Below are 14,680 nucleotides of genomic sequence, written 5' to 3'. Positions count from 1 at the left end.
AGATTTTTTTCTAAGTCTTATAACTCACAGATGTCAAGTCCACCTTCCTCCGCTACCTCGAGCACTGCCACCTAGCGGCCAGCGTGAACTATTCGCCAGCAAGCAGGGGTCCCTCCTCCAGCTACCAATGCGCAGCCAAGCTTGGACTCTGAACCTGTGCTGAGGAGCCTCCCCACACCCTCCAGCCTTCAGAAAAGCACCCGTGAGAAAGGAGTCTCCACGTGCGTATAAATGATTCTTTATGCCCTTCCCCCATGCAACGGGGGGTGGGGCAGGGGGAAGTCCCCCGCCCTCATGCAGGGAACGGGAGGTCAATGTTTACTAGTCTTATTGCCAGATGCCCTGTGGCCGTGGGGTGGGGAATGGGGTCTACAGCCCCTTGTGTTCTGGCATTGGTCTCCCTTTACCAAGTCACCATGGTGGAGCCAGGGGACTGGAGGCCCTAGAGCTGAGGTAAAGATGGTTCTCTCCAAGAAGAAAAGCTGCTTGCCCGCCTGCCTGCTGGCCGGCCATCCTCAAGATGAGCACGAGGTGGTGTCGGTGAGAGCTGGAATGTCATCCAGGTGTCTCTACTCTGTGGGCAGTAGAGGCCAGACAATGTCTCCAAGCTTGCGGCTATCCACAGAGATCCTCAGTGGTGGACCTGCTGTGCCCCAAACACCTTGTGTAGGTCGCACCTTCAGCAGCCAGGAGAGCTCATCTCTGGCTGCTGCTCTGAGTTGAGATCCCTGGCCCTGGAGTCCAGGTCAAACTGTAGTGACCCTCATGACAACCTCTCGACCAGAATGAGAGCTGGAACGGGCATCCGGTGGCCGTAGCTGTCCAAGGAGATGCAGGATTGTATAACCACAGCGCTGAGGCAAGAGCGTCCGCATGCGCTGGGCAGCTGGGGGCCGGCTGGGGGCCCCAGCCGGGGGGCTGGTCCGTGAGGTCCTGGGGCCTGGTTTCCCTGCTGTCCCTCCCCCTGCATCTCCTCCTATGTCCTTGGTCTTGTCATAATTCAGGACCTTCCACTGTTGGTTCACTGCTTGCCAGCGCTTGAAGATGCGGTAGACGGAAGAGCCTTCATGAACGATGAGGCCTGAAGAAGAGGGATGAGAAAACCAGGGTGAACCGCTGCCCACATACAGGCCACAGGTCCATGAGCATTCGTGTCTGCAGACTGAGAAGACAAAGCCATAGAGGACGGCCCCAGGATAGCCCCGACAGTCTCCAGGGGTAGGGTTAGGACTATGAAACCGAAAGATGGGCAGGGAGCCAGGCAAGTGAGTAAAGGCGATGCTAAGCAGGTAGTGGGAGAGCAGGGAGGTGTCCTCACCTATGCAGACGACGTCCATGAAGCCGTACATGCCGTAGCAGATCTGGAAGAGGAGATCCTGGCGCTGCCACTTGGCTGAAGGGCTGAGTGAGGACCAGATGAGCCAGGATATGCTGGCGACAAGGAACAGTGAGCCCAGAACTATGGCCGCAATCTGGACCTTCTCGATGACAGTCAGGGAGATGGCCTGCCACTGTTTGGGAAAAAATGTTCCAAAAAGTCACAGGAAGGGATAGGCAGCGGGGCAAAGAGAAGACTTCAGACGCCTTCCCTAAACCCCAGGCAGGACTAACAATCTGTCTTCTCCATGCGGTGATCTAACCTGAGACAACTAGTCCAGCTTATTCTAGAAAGGCACGATTGGACAAGAGCTTTGAAACCCAAACATATACATTGACACTCCAATCTTAATTCCATATCTTACTAGTTGAGTAATTCTACGTGAGTCAGTGCCTGTGTTTCTAAAGACAGGCATAATCATGGTACCCAGTTAAAAGAGTTAATATACAACAAACGGCACACAGGAAACAGTGCATGCACTATCATCGCCAGCATCATCTTTTCCCTCCCTGTTGTTCTGAGGTCCCTAGAATAGCGCCACACCAGTGTTTTGGAATGTCATAACGCTACAGGCAGGAAAACAGCAAATAAGATGGACCCATTCTGAGTCCTCTCCCGGCACCTCACCTGCAATGGGTTCTTGGTGCTGATCGCCAGGACCTGGTACTTGAAGTAGCAGAGTTCACAGCTCCAAGAGCCCCTCTCACTGATCCAGCGGATGAGGCAGGGCTGGTGTGTACAACGCACTGAGCCGTCACAGCGGCAAGGACTCAGGAGCTCCCCCTGGAGGAAGAGAGGGGAGGGCCCCAGTCAGCCATCACCACCCGGACCCCTTCTGCTGCACTCCTGGAGAGGAAACCGCTTACACTACTACATTTAAATGCTCCGGCTTTTAACCCAAAGCAGGGTTAAGAAAGAAGCAAAGAAACTATGGCTGCAGTACAAAAGTAAGAAGTCAGAGCTCAAGAAAAACTTCTGCAACCAAAGGAATTCAATTTGAGGTGCGAGGGAAGCCCATTCTCCCCTTGCCTAGAAACTGCAAAGGTGATTATGACAGCCTCTCCCTAAGGATCTGGAGGGAGAAGAGAGTCAGAGCAGCTGAGCTATGCCTTCCTTCACCCACTCCACGGTACTTCCAGCATATAGGTCTGGTGCCAACTGGGATGGATAAAACCGATCGTGGCTTCCACACTACAATGGGGAGACGTTCTGCGGTCAAGAGTGGGACATGGTCCCTTTTAATCAAGCAGTCATTTCTCACTGCACAGGGATCCCCCCACCCCCGGTACAACTTTACCTATAAAATTAAACAAAGGAGGCTCTTTAGAATGAAGTGGAAAGTTGCAGAATGGGAGCAAAAAGTGCCTCACCAGAGGAGAGACTGAGTGAGGCAGGGTCCTGGCCGGCCCCTCCTCTCAAGGTGCGAACAAATGTACTCTCCTCTCGGCCCACCTCGGGAAAAAATGGGCTCCCTCAGCTAATGACGATGACCCTAAGGTGAGGGGAGCTGGTGCTAACAGCTGTCCCTGATAATGGGTGACAGAGAGAGATCCTGAGCCCCCTAGGAGAAAGCCCCACCCCATCCTGGGAGCCCCCGACTCCCCCTGCCCCAATCTTGACACACTCCAGCAGTCTCCAGACAGGCCAAGCTCACCCCACTCCCACTCGGGGTCCTGGGTCCCGCCCAGCTGCCCCAGGCCCCGCCCCCTGCTCCGGTCTCCGCGGACACCCCAGGTGCGCGCCCTCACCCCTCCCCGCCCAGCCAGGTGCTCGGGCGAGCCTGACCTGCTCCGGGCCTTGGAAGCAGATCCTGCACTGGGGGGTTCGGAGCCCACTGTCCAGGCTGCTGCTCAGCGACAGGGCGTCCAGCGCGCCTGGGGGCGGCGGCGGCGGCGCGGGCGGCGGCGGGGGTCCGGCCCGCGGTTCCTTGTCGCCGGCCAGGCCCCGGGCCCGCGGCTCCGACCCGTAGTACTCTTCCTCGTCGCCGTCGCCGTCCCGGGCGGAGCAGCCAGCGAAGGGCGCCCAGCCGCAGCCGCCTCCCCCGCCCCCCCGGGGCTGCGGCTCGGCCCGGGGCCGCCCCCCGCCCGTCAGCACCAGCAGCTTCAGCTCGTTCAGGAACATGCGGAGCCGAGACTTGAGCATCGTCCGGGCACCGGGGGGCGGGGGGCGGCGAGCGAGGGGGGCTCCTGGGCGGCGGGGGGAGGGGCGAGGACAAGGCCGGGAAGGGGACGCGCGCGGGAACGCCGGACCGGGCCGGGGTCTCCGCGGCCTGCAAGCGCCGCTCACAGCTGCCACCGCCGGGGCTCCAGGGCTCGCGGGGCCGAGAGGGCCATCAGCCCGGGGATAGCAGGGTGGACAGGCATGGCCGGGGCAGGGGGCGGGGAAGGGGCTCAGGGTGCCGCGCCCCGTGGGTCGGGGTCCGGAGCCGGCCGGGCGCCGGGGCTTACGCGCCCCGGTCTTCCTGCGGCGGGGCCGCCCCCCATCGCCGTCCTCCCAGCCCCAGTCCCGCTCCGACTCCCGGATCCGGCTCGGCTCGGCCCGTGCGCTCGGCGGTGGCAAATGGCGGCTCCTTCCGGCGGCGGCGGCGGCGGAGACCCCCCCGGAGCGGCGGGCGGGCGGGGCGGGAGCCGGGGAGCCGGTGAGGGATGGAGGGAGGGGTGGGGCGGGGAGGGGGAGCGGAGGAGAAGGGGCCGCGGCTGCGCATCCCCGCCCTGCCCAGCACGAGCAGGTGTCCCTAGGGGCGGGGCGAGTGTGCGAGACAAGGAAGGAGGGGAGTGGCTAAGGAAGGGGAGTGTGTACCCTGGTGGAAGAATAGGTGTGTGTGCGCGCGGGTGGGCGTGAGGATGGAAGGTGAGTCGTCAGAGGCTGCAGGTGTAACAGGCCCAGAGGTGTGTGCACAATGGGAGTGTGCAGAGAAAGCTCCGCAAGGGGTTAGAGGTGTGCGGGCGTTGAGTGGGCAGGAGATGGCCCCTAGTAGCACACAAAAGATTGTGGAGGGTGCGGGGTACGGGACCGTGAGATGGTGGTGTGCAAGAATGGAATCAGACACTAGCGATTGATTCTAATGTGTGAAGGTGGTGAGTGAGCAGAAAAGGGAATACCAAAGGATGGGCGTGTCTTGCTTGATGCCCCCCTGCCCTTAGCTCCACTACTCTGAAGTGAGTACCACACATACACGCGTAAATCTTTGTTTCAAGTTGACCCCTAGAGCTACTCCCAGCCTATCATTTTTTCCCCCGGCTTTATGTTTACACCTTCCCTCTCAGCCTCTTTGTGAAGCTGAAGGAAAAAGGATTCCCCGGGAACCCACTGGGTCAAAGACACAGAAAAAAATTAATTAGTAAAAGAGTAATTAACAGAGAAGGGAGGGAATGAGCAAGTCGAACCAGGGACAGATTGCCACATTAAGACTCCTCAATGGAAAGTGGTAGCGAAGACAGTCATGTTTGTGCAAAACATCCGAGTGCTTTGGGTGGACCAATGAATGAAGCAGAGGGAAAGTCTGTGAGTTAAAGACAAAGAAGAGAGTTTTTCCTGTAAGCACAGCGAGCTGCAGTGTGCTCGTATGAGCGGCAAGATGAAGCAGGTAATACCTGCACTGGGAAAACTGAACCAAACCAACCAACAAAAATAAATAAATAAAGCCGGTCAGTGATGGTCTTTAATTTTAGCATTCAGAAGCCAGAGACAGGCGCTCTCTGTCAGTTGGAGGCCAACCTGGTCTACCAATTTCCAGGACAACCGGGGCTACACAGTGAGACCCTGTCTCAGGAAAACCAAAACTGTGTTAGGAGTTTAATAAGCTCACAGACACATAGCCTTTCAGACAGCTAAAACCCTCAAACAGCCCTAGGAATGTAGCCAATGAAACACCCACCTCTCCAGCCCCTTAGCCCTGATCTTTTTCTTACAGTCTCCTTGGCACAAGCAAGAGAGGAAATCTGCCTAATGTGCCTTCCATTTTGTTCTAGATTATGAGTTACCTTAATATTGAGTTGCTGCTGTTACATTGACTGTGTGTGTTTCCACTCCCCACCCCCCTCTCAGACAAGGTTTGATTGTGTGGTCCTGGCTAGCCTGGAACTCACTAACTAGATCAGGCTGGCCATCCACCTGCCTCTGCCTCCGCCTCCCAGACCCCCCCTGGGATTAAAGATGTGTGCCACCATGCCCCACCATGCCCCACCACTGTTACATTCTCAACCAGGAAAGTAAGGATAAAAGTAAGAATGGAACACATGGCAAACCAGATGCTAAAATGGTTTCAGGCTAGTTGTGGCTCAAGCACTTGGACTTCAGAGAATCTGGAGCCAGCCTGGGCTACAAGGAAAAGACTCTGTCGAGAAGAAGAAGAAGGAAAGAAAGAAAGAAAGAAAGAAAGAAAGAAAGAAAGAAAGAAAGAAAGAAAGAAGAGAAAGAAACGAAATTGATCATAGTGCATGCCACTAACCTTCTTGGAGCAGTAGGACCAAGCAATCAAACATTTGAGGCTAGCCTAGCTTTGTGTCTGTTTCAAGGTCAACCTGGGTTGACCTTATCCCATTAAAACAAAATTCCACAAAAATAAATAAATAAAGCAGAGCCGTAGTTGCTGCTCAAGTCTGTAAAAACAGCATTTAGAAGGCTAAGGCACAACAACTGCTGTGAATTTAAGGCCAGCCTCGGCTATATACACGTCTCAAACATGATTTCAGTTTAGGGTTTCAGAGTATAGCACAGTGACTGAACACATGCTTACTACATTAAAAAATTAAAAACACTGACTCCAATTCCTAGCACTAAAAACCAATTTTATTTGTTTGTTTATTTTTTTATTATTTTGAGGCAGGGTTTCTCTGTGTAGCCCTGGGCTGTCCTGGAACTCTCTCTGTAGACCAGGCTGGCCTCAAACTCACAGAGATCCACCTCCCTCTGCGTTCGGAGTTCTGGGATTAAAGACGTGCACCACCATTGCCTGGTTAAAAGACAGTTTTAAATTATCTCGAGATTTTAGGTTGTTTCCCACAAATGAGTACATGGTTCTTTATTCCCATATACCTTAATGATGGGAAACAATAAAAGAGTTGGAGCCCATAAGACAATGTCAAATATACCTGTCTACCTAGATTTCTGTGGGCAGGCACACCACTTGAGAAATGCTGTTTAGGCAAGAGTAGCGCTGAAGGCTGCCCTGAAAACTAAAAGAATGTGACACCAATGAAGAGTCCAGGTTTGCAGAGACACGAGCTTCTCAGGCAACGTGGTGGTCTGCAGTGGAGCTGGTGACCACGCTTGTACATGCTGTTGTCTGTTCATATGTACAATCACACACATGTAACAGAATACAGAATCTGAGTGTTAAGAGCCTTTTACGATCAAGTGTCCTTATTGCCAATAACTCCTTGCTGTTTTGAATATTCCCAGGGAGGTTTACAAGTTGGAAGAGGGGAGGGCCACTCTTCCCCTACAGTGGCTAACTATATTAAGCTTTTCTTCAGTCCATCTTTTAATCCTAGTTTCCCCCTCAGATAGAAAGTGTCTCCTCCCCGTTTCAGAAGACCACACTCGCCTACATTAGCTATCCTTGGCGTTACTTTAAAGGGCGAATGACTGAAAACACCAAAACAAAAACATCGCATACCAAGTGAAAGGAAGAAGCACTTAGTAAAATTTTGTTGAATGAATGAGTAAAATAAAGACACAAATACGAATGTTTCCCCATGGCGGTGGAGTGGAAATACGACAGCACCATCTCTGTACCAGGATCTCCCACCAGCACCCCGACCTCCCGCCCACGTACAGACGTGTAGAGAGACTAAAGACGCGCTCAGGCTCGGCCTTGAGCCGAGTGTTGAGCGCTGGTTGGCCCGGTTGCCATGGCACCGCCTGGTGCTCCACCCTCTCTCGCCCCCACACCCCCCCCCTCGGCAGTCAGGGAACTGCAGCCAGTCACGTGCCACACAGCGTAACCACACCTCTGCTTCTCAGAGCAAAGTCAAGGGGTCACGTGGGATAGCAACAGGTCACGTGGTCACCCCGGTCCCCGCCCCCTTCCTCCACCTCATCCCTCCCATCAAGACCGCCCCGGTCACCCAGTGCGCAGGACGGATGGAGGTCACGTGCCCCGAACGTCCGGCGTTCGCCCCGCCCCCCCAGTTTCCGCGCGCCTCTCTGGCAGCTGGTCACATGGTGAGGGTGGGGGTGAGGGGGCCTCTCTAGCTCGCGGCCTGTGTCTATGGTCCGGCCCGTAGCGTCCAGCTGCCCGGGACCGATCCCCGGTGTATGGCGCCGCAGGAACCGGCTCCCGGGCCCAGATAAAGGGCCACCTCCCCAGCTCTCGGCCGGGCGTAAGGTGAGTGCAGCCCCTTCCAGGGATGGGGTGCCAGTCCCCGCCACCACCGCCGCCTCGCTCCCCTCGGGTGCGCGTCGCTGTCTGCTTATGGAAGGGTGGCCCAAGGGCGGGAAGTGGGGGCCTTTGTGGTCGCGGGCGAGGGTGTGATTTTAGAGAATAAGGTGTGGAATCTTCGATGCCCGCCCTATGCACCGTGTTGATCTTCTTTGTGCCCAGTACGGTGTTCTCCGAGAGAAAAGCATTCTTTTTTCTCCAGGACATCACGTGGCTGGAGGGCTTGGTGGTAGAGCCTTTTGTGCTACCTGAGGCGCGGGCTCTGGGAGTGTGAAGGGGACGGGCTGCTGAGTTGGTGCTGCCGCGGGCAGGAATTCCTTTGTTACTGCTGGGACATCCCCCTCCTAGCTCTGAAAGAGAGTTTGGTATTTGAAGCCTCTGTGATTGTGGGAGATCCCCTGCTCCGAGAATGGCAACCTCTCGGTATGAACCAGTGGCTGAAATCGGTGTCGGCGCCTATGGGACGGTGTACAAGGCCCGGGATCCCCACAGTGGCCACTTTGTGGCCCTCAAGAGTGTGAGAGTTCCTAACGGAGGAGGAGCTGGAGGGGGCCTTCCCATCAGCACAGTTCGTGAGGTGGCCTTACTGAGGAGGTTGGAGGCCTTTGAACATCCCAATGTTGTAAGGTGAGAAGGTTGGGTGGGGAGGAAAGAATAGGATCTGTAATTCGGGTGTGTGGTCAGGAGTGGGACCGTAAAAATCAGGGGGCCACGTTGGATCGAAGGAGATTGACCCGTTGGTGACCATTTATTTTTGTCAGGCTAATGGATGTCTGTGCTACTTCCCGAACTGATCGAGACATCAAAGTTACCCTAGTGTTTGAGCACATAGACCAGGACCTAAGGACATACCTGGACAAAGCCCCACCACCAGGCTTGCCAGTTGAGACCATCAAGGTGAGTGCGGTGGACACTGAGAAGTGGACTGGGATCTTTGCGCTAGAACTTGTTGGGATTTTTGGCCACGTTCCATAGTTTCCAGTGGTCTGTGATTTTTCCTTCAAAACCAGGATCTGATGCGGCAGTTTCTAAGCGGCCTAGATTTTCTGCATGCAAATTGCATTGTTCATCGAGACCTGAAACCGGAGAACATCCTGGTGACAAGCAATGGGACCGTCAAGCTGGCTGACTTTGGCTTAGCCCGCATCTACAGCTACCAGATGGCCCTCACCCCTGTGGTCAGTAGAAAGATGGCCGCCCAAATGGGCTAGGGTGGGTAGGATGTTATTCCCATAGGACTGAGGCCATCCTGGACTTGATGTTTCCCAAGCCAGGCAGCTAGGATTCACAAGAAGGACCCTCACTGGTGTTTCCTCTCCTGTTCAGGTTGTCACGCTCTGGTACCGCGCCCCTGAAGTCCTCCTGCAGTCCACCTACGCCACACCTGTGGACATGTGGAGTGTTGGCTGTATCTTCGCAGAGATGTTCCGTCGAAAGTATGGGACTTGAAACTCTTTTGTTTTTGAGACAGGGTTTCTCTCTGTAGCCTTAGCTGTCCTGCAGACTCCCTCTGTAGACCAGGCTAGCCTTGAACTCAGCTCTGCCTGGCTCAGGGCTTGGAACTCTTTAAGCCACCTTCAGTTCCACAAGCCCTGTCATTATTTATGGTGTTGGAGGCTGAAATCAGAACTGGATGTACACAGGCAAATGCTCTATCCCACCAAACTATAATCCCCACCCACGTCTTTTTATAAGATGTATCTGTTTTTGACCGTGTTGGACCCCGACCTAGGCGCTCGTATGTGTTAGGTGCATACCCTGCCACCCAGCTATAGTCCCAACCTCCCCTGTTGGTGTTGTGATGCTGGCGAATCTCCTGAAATGCCTCGGAGTTGGGAACGTCACCCCCCTTCATCCTCTGTCCTCTCTAATCTGAGCCTTCATGGCTGGCACGCTCCTGCTCTTGAAATAATATATACTTGGGATATTTTTCTGCCTTAGGCCTCTCTTCTGTGGAAACTCGGAAGCCGACCAGTTGGGCAAAATTTTTGAGTAAGTATCCAGTCAGGAGGAAGGAAACTCCCTTTCTGAGTTGCCCTTCTGCTCAGCTCCAGTGGGCAACTGAAAGGCCCCCTGAGCAGGGTTTCCTATCCCTACAGTCTCATTGGATTGCCTCCAGAAGACGACTGGCCTCGAGAGGTCTCTCTGCCCCGAGGAGCCTTTTCCCCGAGAGGGCCTCGGCCAGTGCAGTCTGTGGTGCCGGAGATGGAGGAATCCGGAGCACAGCTACTGCTGGTATACTGCACATGGGCTGGGGGGTGGCTCTGTGGGTGAAGCTTAGGGCAGAAGTGTGGACCTGAGTTCGAATCCCCAGAACCCATGTAGAAGCTGTGTGGCAGCCAGCTTCTGTAGTGTCACTACAGCAAGATGGGGGGGAGGGGCAGAATTCCCTGGAAGCTCACAGGCCAGATAGCCTGGTGAATACAGTATTGACAAGAAAGTCTGAAGCACCATGGAAGGGAAGGACTGACACCCCAGACTACCTTGACACGCCCACGCCCATATTCTTTCACACATGAACACGCACACACAAAGACCAGCGTGGAATCCAGGTCTGGTTAATGGACTGGCTGTAGTTTTCGTTGCTGTGAGTGGGTGGCAGAGTAGGGGTAAAGGGAACCCCTTGCAGCTTTGGTAGGGTGGGCACCCCCTCTTCCATTCTTTCTGACCTTTGCCTCTCCCCTTTAGGAGATGCTGACTTTTAACCCACATAAGCGGATCTCTGCCTTCCGCGCCCTGCAGCACTCTTACCTACACAAGGAAGAGAGTGACCCAGAGTGAGAAGAGCGGCTGGCTGCCTTTCGTCTCTGGACACCGAGCACAAGACTCTCAACCTCTCCTTCCTCTAGGGCTGTGGAGACTCCTCCAGTTTTTTACAGAGAATATTTTAAGCCTTAAATGACATTCCCTCCCCCACTTCTCCTTAGGAGGCTTACCCTCTTGCGCCCCCATTCTCTACACTAAGGGGTGGGTGTATCTGTCTTCTCCCCTCCCTGATTTATATTGGGATCTTTTTTATACAGCAAAACGAGACAAAGAAATATGGTCTTTTTTTTTCTTTAATGTTTTTCTGATTGGCTTTGCCTTTGGGAGATTTGAGGGCCCTGTGGGAAGGTTCCCTGTAACATCTGTAGACAGTTACACAGGACCCAGATGAGCAGCCCAGCTCTTTGGCTGACAAGGTTAGAAAGAATCTTTCAATTCCTTTCTCTGAATACTCAGTTAAAATGGCTTTAGTTTTGAGTTCACTGCTTCATTCTGGGTCCTGCCTTGGCAAGACTTGTGAGTGGGGCTGGGGCTGTAGTTCAGTGGTGGAAACACTTGCCTGGCATGTGTGAGGCCCTGGGCTAAAGCCCCAGCACTGCCTCCCCCACCCAAGAAAGTTGTTTCCCCCTGGTACTTTCTCATTTGTCCTTGGAGCCAACCTAAGGAGTCAAAAGGAGGGGAAATGGTTATGAAGGGCGTGTAGCCCCCACTCATGCTTCTAAGAGTATACTGTATTCTCTAGGGAAAGGTATAAAGTTTTCCTTTCCCTATATCTTATTCCCATCAAAATATGTAAGACAAAATTTGTCTATCACTTGATGGGTTTTAGGAAATGAGGCGAGGGGCCTTTTTTTCTTTAAAACAAAAACCAGATGGCAGTCCCCACCCTAGGTTTTCAAAACTCTAGGTGGGGGGTGGTATGAAAAGCTGGGAGAATGCAAAACCAAGTCAGGAGGATCCAGAGACTCGCTGAGTGTGGTAACACACACCTGTAATCCTACCACCTGGGGGCTGTGGCAGGGGGATCCAGAACCCAAGGTCATCCTTGGTTACATAGAAAGTTGGGAGCCAGCCTAGGCTATCTGGAAGACCGAGTCTATAGAAAGGCACTGGGGTTGGCTCGGGGGTCCTTTTGATTCCGGAATCGCATTGCTAGCCAAACACCAAGGATCTACAGGAAAGGGAGAGAGAAAGCAAGTTATTTTTGAGTCTTAGGTTTTAAGGCTTAGAAGTGTCTACATGAAGGAAATGGGAATCATTACCTCTGTGAAGCTAAAGAAGAGCCCAACACCACCTAGGATTTTCAGGGCTTTGTCTGAGTGTTTAAGGAACTTCTCCCCACACATCTGGCATGCAGAACTCCTGGTCTTGCACATCTGAGGACAAAAGTAGCTACAATGCACGTCATTCCCAGACTAGGGCCCCACTTGCCTAAACCCTTGCAGCCTCTATTTCTTTAGCATTGCTCAGTGAAGACTGACAGCTCACCCTGAGGCCACCTATGCCCCTTGCCCACTTCTTCCTAGCTGTGCTCCCCATCCTTGAACTTACCGCACCGCAGGAAGTATCGTCTTGTGGGTATGGAGCTGTAAGGTTGAACAAACCACAGCAATCAAAGCTTCTCTCCAATTCATGCCGGGTACTGTTGCTCATGACCCACCAAGATGCATTGATGACATCTGTCTACAACATATAGGCAGAGGAGCATCAACCTACCCCTGCACTCTAGCAAGGGCAATCAGCACAGAGAATCCCACAGAAACGGGACGCATGTCCTGGTCACAGACAATGTCAAGTGTCTTTCTCAGAGTCTACATCTTGGGGAAATAGCCATGCGTGTCAGAGGATGAAGGTATGAAACCGTCAGATTTAGCTTTAAAGGCAGGGAAACCATGCACTTGAGAGGGCATCACCTTACCTGTTTGCTCCGGCTAATGGCCAGACATGAGCAAGAGATTCCAAACTGGAAGATGAAGACCAAGCCAAGGATGATCATGTACTGAGAGGAAGTTATGGCAAAAAAAGATCTGGTTTCCGTTGAAAATATCTCAGTGTGAAGGCCAGCCTGGTGTAAGTTCCAGGCTAGCAGGACTATGTAGCACGATCTTATTTGTTTTTAAAAATCTCACTCAGTGTAATTTGTAACTGCAATGTGGCAGGCGAGGGAGTAGAGTTCAAGGCCCTTCTCTGTCCATAAAACCATAGTTTTATCGAGTTGAGAACAAAAACGTCAATTTTTGTGAGTTACAGAATAAGAACAAAGAGACACATCTGAGGTCCCCTGCCCTTCTAGGAAAAGCCTACCCAGGGACCCCAATTACTCCAGGTCAGGATACAAAGAAGAGCAGCACTTGGTGGTGGTTAACAGCCCCCACGAGCCCAGCCACTGCAATCAGGAGCAGGAAGACTCCCACAGCAATGACTCCTCCAATGATGTGGATGCTGGACACCAGGCCCAGGCCCTTGCCCCAGGCAGCCACGCCAATGAGCAATAAGCCCACGAGCTGCAAGAAACAGAAAGTAGAGTACACTTCAGCCTGAAGTGGTGGCTCACACCTGTGATCCACACAACCGCAGCACAACCAAGTTCCAGGTTAACCTGTACTAGCTACATAGTGAGACCCTGTCATCGCCAAAGAATTCTAGCATGCAGTACAGCTAAAGACTAGTCCACGTCCCCTTGTAATAAATGGGTAACCAACTGAGATTTGCTTTCTGGGCGCTCTTCGCAAGTAACTGGGAATAGCTGGGATCGTGGGGCAATGGCAGTAGCGTCTCGAGATACGAACCCCTTAGGGAGCATAAGACTGGGACTATAGGCCCGCAGTCTTCGACCCACCCCTCCCAACCACCGAACAAACCCCTCATCACCGGAAGTCTCTTCTCTTCCACGGAAGTCCCCAGGAATTCCCTCTTCGCCGGAAGTTTCTGGGAAGCTTCCCAGAACCCCCAGTAAACCCCTCTTCCCACCGGAAGTACCCTAGAAATTCTTCCCTTCTTTCCGTCCCGGAGCTTTCCCCACCTCCAAAACCTCACCATATAAACCACGTTGAGAGCACATAACGCATTCTTGGAACAGGCAAATCCGCCGCAAACCATCTCCCCAGTTCTGGGGACCCAAATGGTCCCAAGGACTTGAGGAGAGGGTATTGGGGACCGTCTTGTAGGACTCCAACAGCTTCTATCGCTTTAAATCCAAGCCAGCCAAATCAATTCTCTGCGCCTGCACCGTCCCACCCCTGCCTCTGGATTGGCGAAACTCGTAGCTAATCCAGGACATCCAGGATTTCAGTGCCAATCAATCTGCATTACGTCACCAGCCCGCCTCCTAGTCCTTCCCTCGGTTTCTTCATTGGACGAAACTTAAAAAAGCTGAAGACTGGGTTTCTAGACAGTTTCTTAGGGAACAGAGCCTAAACTTCAAAACCCTGGATTCCTGTGCTCCGAGGTGCGACATTAGGAATCCGAGGAGAGACTCAGGTGAACAGAAAAAAAAGGGGCTTGTAGAGGTGGGAGGAAGGGGCTCCGCTCCTCCAAGGATAACCCTTCCCCGCCGTTTACCCCATGTTTCACGGTAATCTCATGATGATGCCATCGTTTTGTTCGTGCGTCACACTCTGGAACAGCAAGAGGACACAAATATTGAGCTGTGCAGCCCAGCTAGAGAGGATCCAAGTCAGGCATAGCAACAGCCGGCAAATCCTCACGCATTTGTTAAATGTGTCTACTAGTACGCATGTCCTGTTCTGCATTCCTTCCTCTGCAGTGTGACCATGCCAGAAATTCAAGTGGAAACAGTGACTTGGAAGCCGGTGCGTTCCCATTCCTGACAAAATCACAGGCGCAGACCCTGGTGTCCTCTACATCTGGCACAAAATGACACAGGTGTGGGGGCGGGACCGGAATATGAATAAATAAAGAGCATCCATACTTTTTGTTTGTTTTGTTTTTTGAGACAGTGATTACCTGTATAATAGTACTAGCTGTCCTGGAACTAGCTCTTGTAGACCAGGCTGGCCTCGAACTCACAGGGATTCGCCTGCCCCTGCCTCCCGAGTGTTGGGATTAAGGCGTGCGCCACTACTGCCTGGACATTCTCTCTCTCTCTCTCTCTCTCTCTCTCTCTCTCTCTCTCTCTCTCTCTCTCTCTC

General features: G+C 53.3%; 3 protein-coding genes and 1 long non-coding RNA gene across 5 annotated transcripts; 2 read left to right on the top strand and 2 right to left on the bottom strand.

Annotated features, from left to right (window-relative positions):
- Nucleotides 1-222: 222 nt before the first annotated feature.
- On the bottom strand, nt 223-4,104 carry Marchf9 (membrane associated ring-CH-type finger 9). Its single transcript, XM_050163955.1, has 4 exons — nt 3,164-4,104; nt 2,006-2,161; nt 1,319-1,511; nt 223-1,081 (listed from the first exon to the last, which is right to left on the bottom strand). The coding sequence occupies exons 1-4, from the start codon at nt 3,518-3,520 to the stop codon at nt 747-749; spliced, it is 1,041 nt and encodes a 346-aa protein (XP_050019912.1). The 5' UTR covers nt 3,521-4,104; the 3' UTR covers nt 223-746.
- Nucleotides 4,105-7,507: 3,403 nt separating this feature from the next.
- Cdk4 (cyclin dependent kinase 4) lies at nt 7,508-10,826 on the top strand. Of its 2 annotated transcripts, none has more exons than XM_050163903.1 (8): nt 7,508-7,709; nt 8,112-8,390; nt 8,525-8,660; nt 8,774-8,941; nt 9,090-9,199; nt 9,705-9,755; nt 9,863-9,998; nt 10,452-10,826. In XM_050163903.1, the coding sequence occupies exons 2-8, from the start codon at nt 8,173-8,175 to the stop codon at nt 10,542-10,544; spliced, it is 912 nt and encodes a 303-aa protein (XP_050019860.1). In that variant the 5' UTR covers nt 7,508-7,709; nt 8,112-8,172; the 3' UTR covers nt 10,545-10,826. The 2 variants fall into 2 exon arrangements, with proteins under 2 accessions (XP_050019860.1, XP_050019859.1); XM_050163902.1 differs by having other exon boundaries at nt 7,509-7,709; nt 8,139-8,390.
- Tspan31 (tetraspanin 31) lies at nt 10,805-13,763 on the bottom strand. Its single transcript, XM_050163904.1, has 6 exons — nt 13,566-13,763; nt 12,866-13,033; nt 12,448-12,528; nt 12,081-12,212; nt 11,792-11,905; nt 10,805-11,700 (listed from the first exon to the last, which is right to left on the bottom strand). The coding sequence occupies exons 1-6, from the start codon at nt 13,626-13,628 to the stop codon at nt 11,626-11,628; spliced, it is 633 nt and encodes a 210-aa protein (XP_050019861.1). The 5' UTR covers nt 13,629-13,763; the 3' UTR covers nt 10,805-11,625.
- A 122-nt stretch (nt 13,764-13,885) lies between these two features.
- Nucleotides 13,886-14,464, top strand: LOC126514777 (uncharacterized). Its single transcript, XR_007595671.1, has 2 exons — nt 13,886-14,009; nt 14,296-14,464. It is a non-coding gene; the product is annotated as an uncharacterized lncRNA (long non-coding RNA).
- Nucleotides 14,465-14,680: the final 216 nt, after the last annotated feature.

This window comes from Alexandromys fortis, unplaced genomic scaffold, assembly GCF_014885135.2.
Source record: "Alexandromys fortis isolate MF-2015 unplaced genomic scaffold, M_Fortis_MF-2015_v1.1 scaffold_125, whole genome shotgun sequence".
In the NCBI taxonomy this organism is placed as follows: Eukaryota; Metazoa; Chordata; class Mammalia; order Rodentia; family Cricetidae; genus Alexandromys; species Alexandromys fortis.
The sequence above is the reverse complement of the archived record's forward strand: the minus strand, read 5'-3'. Positions and strand labels throughout refer to the sequence as shown.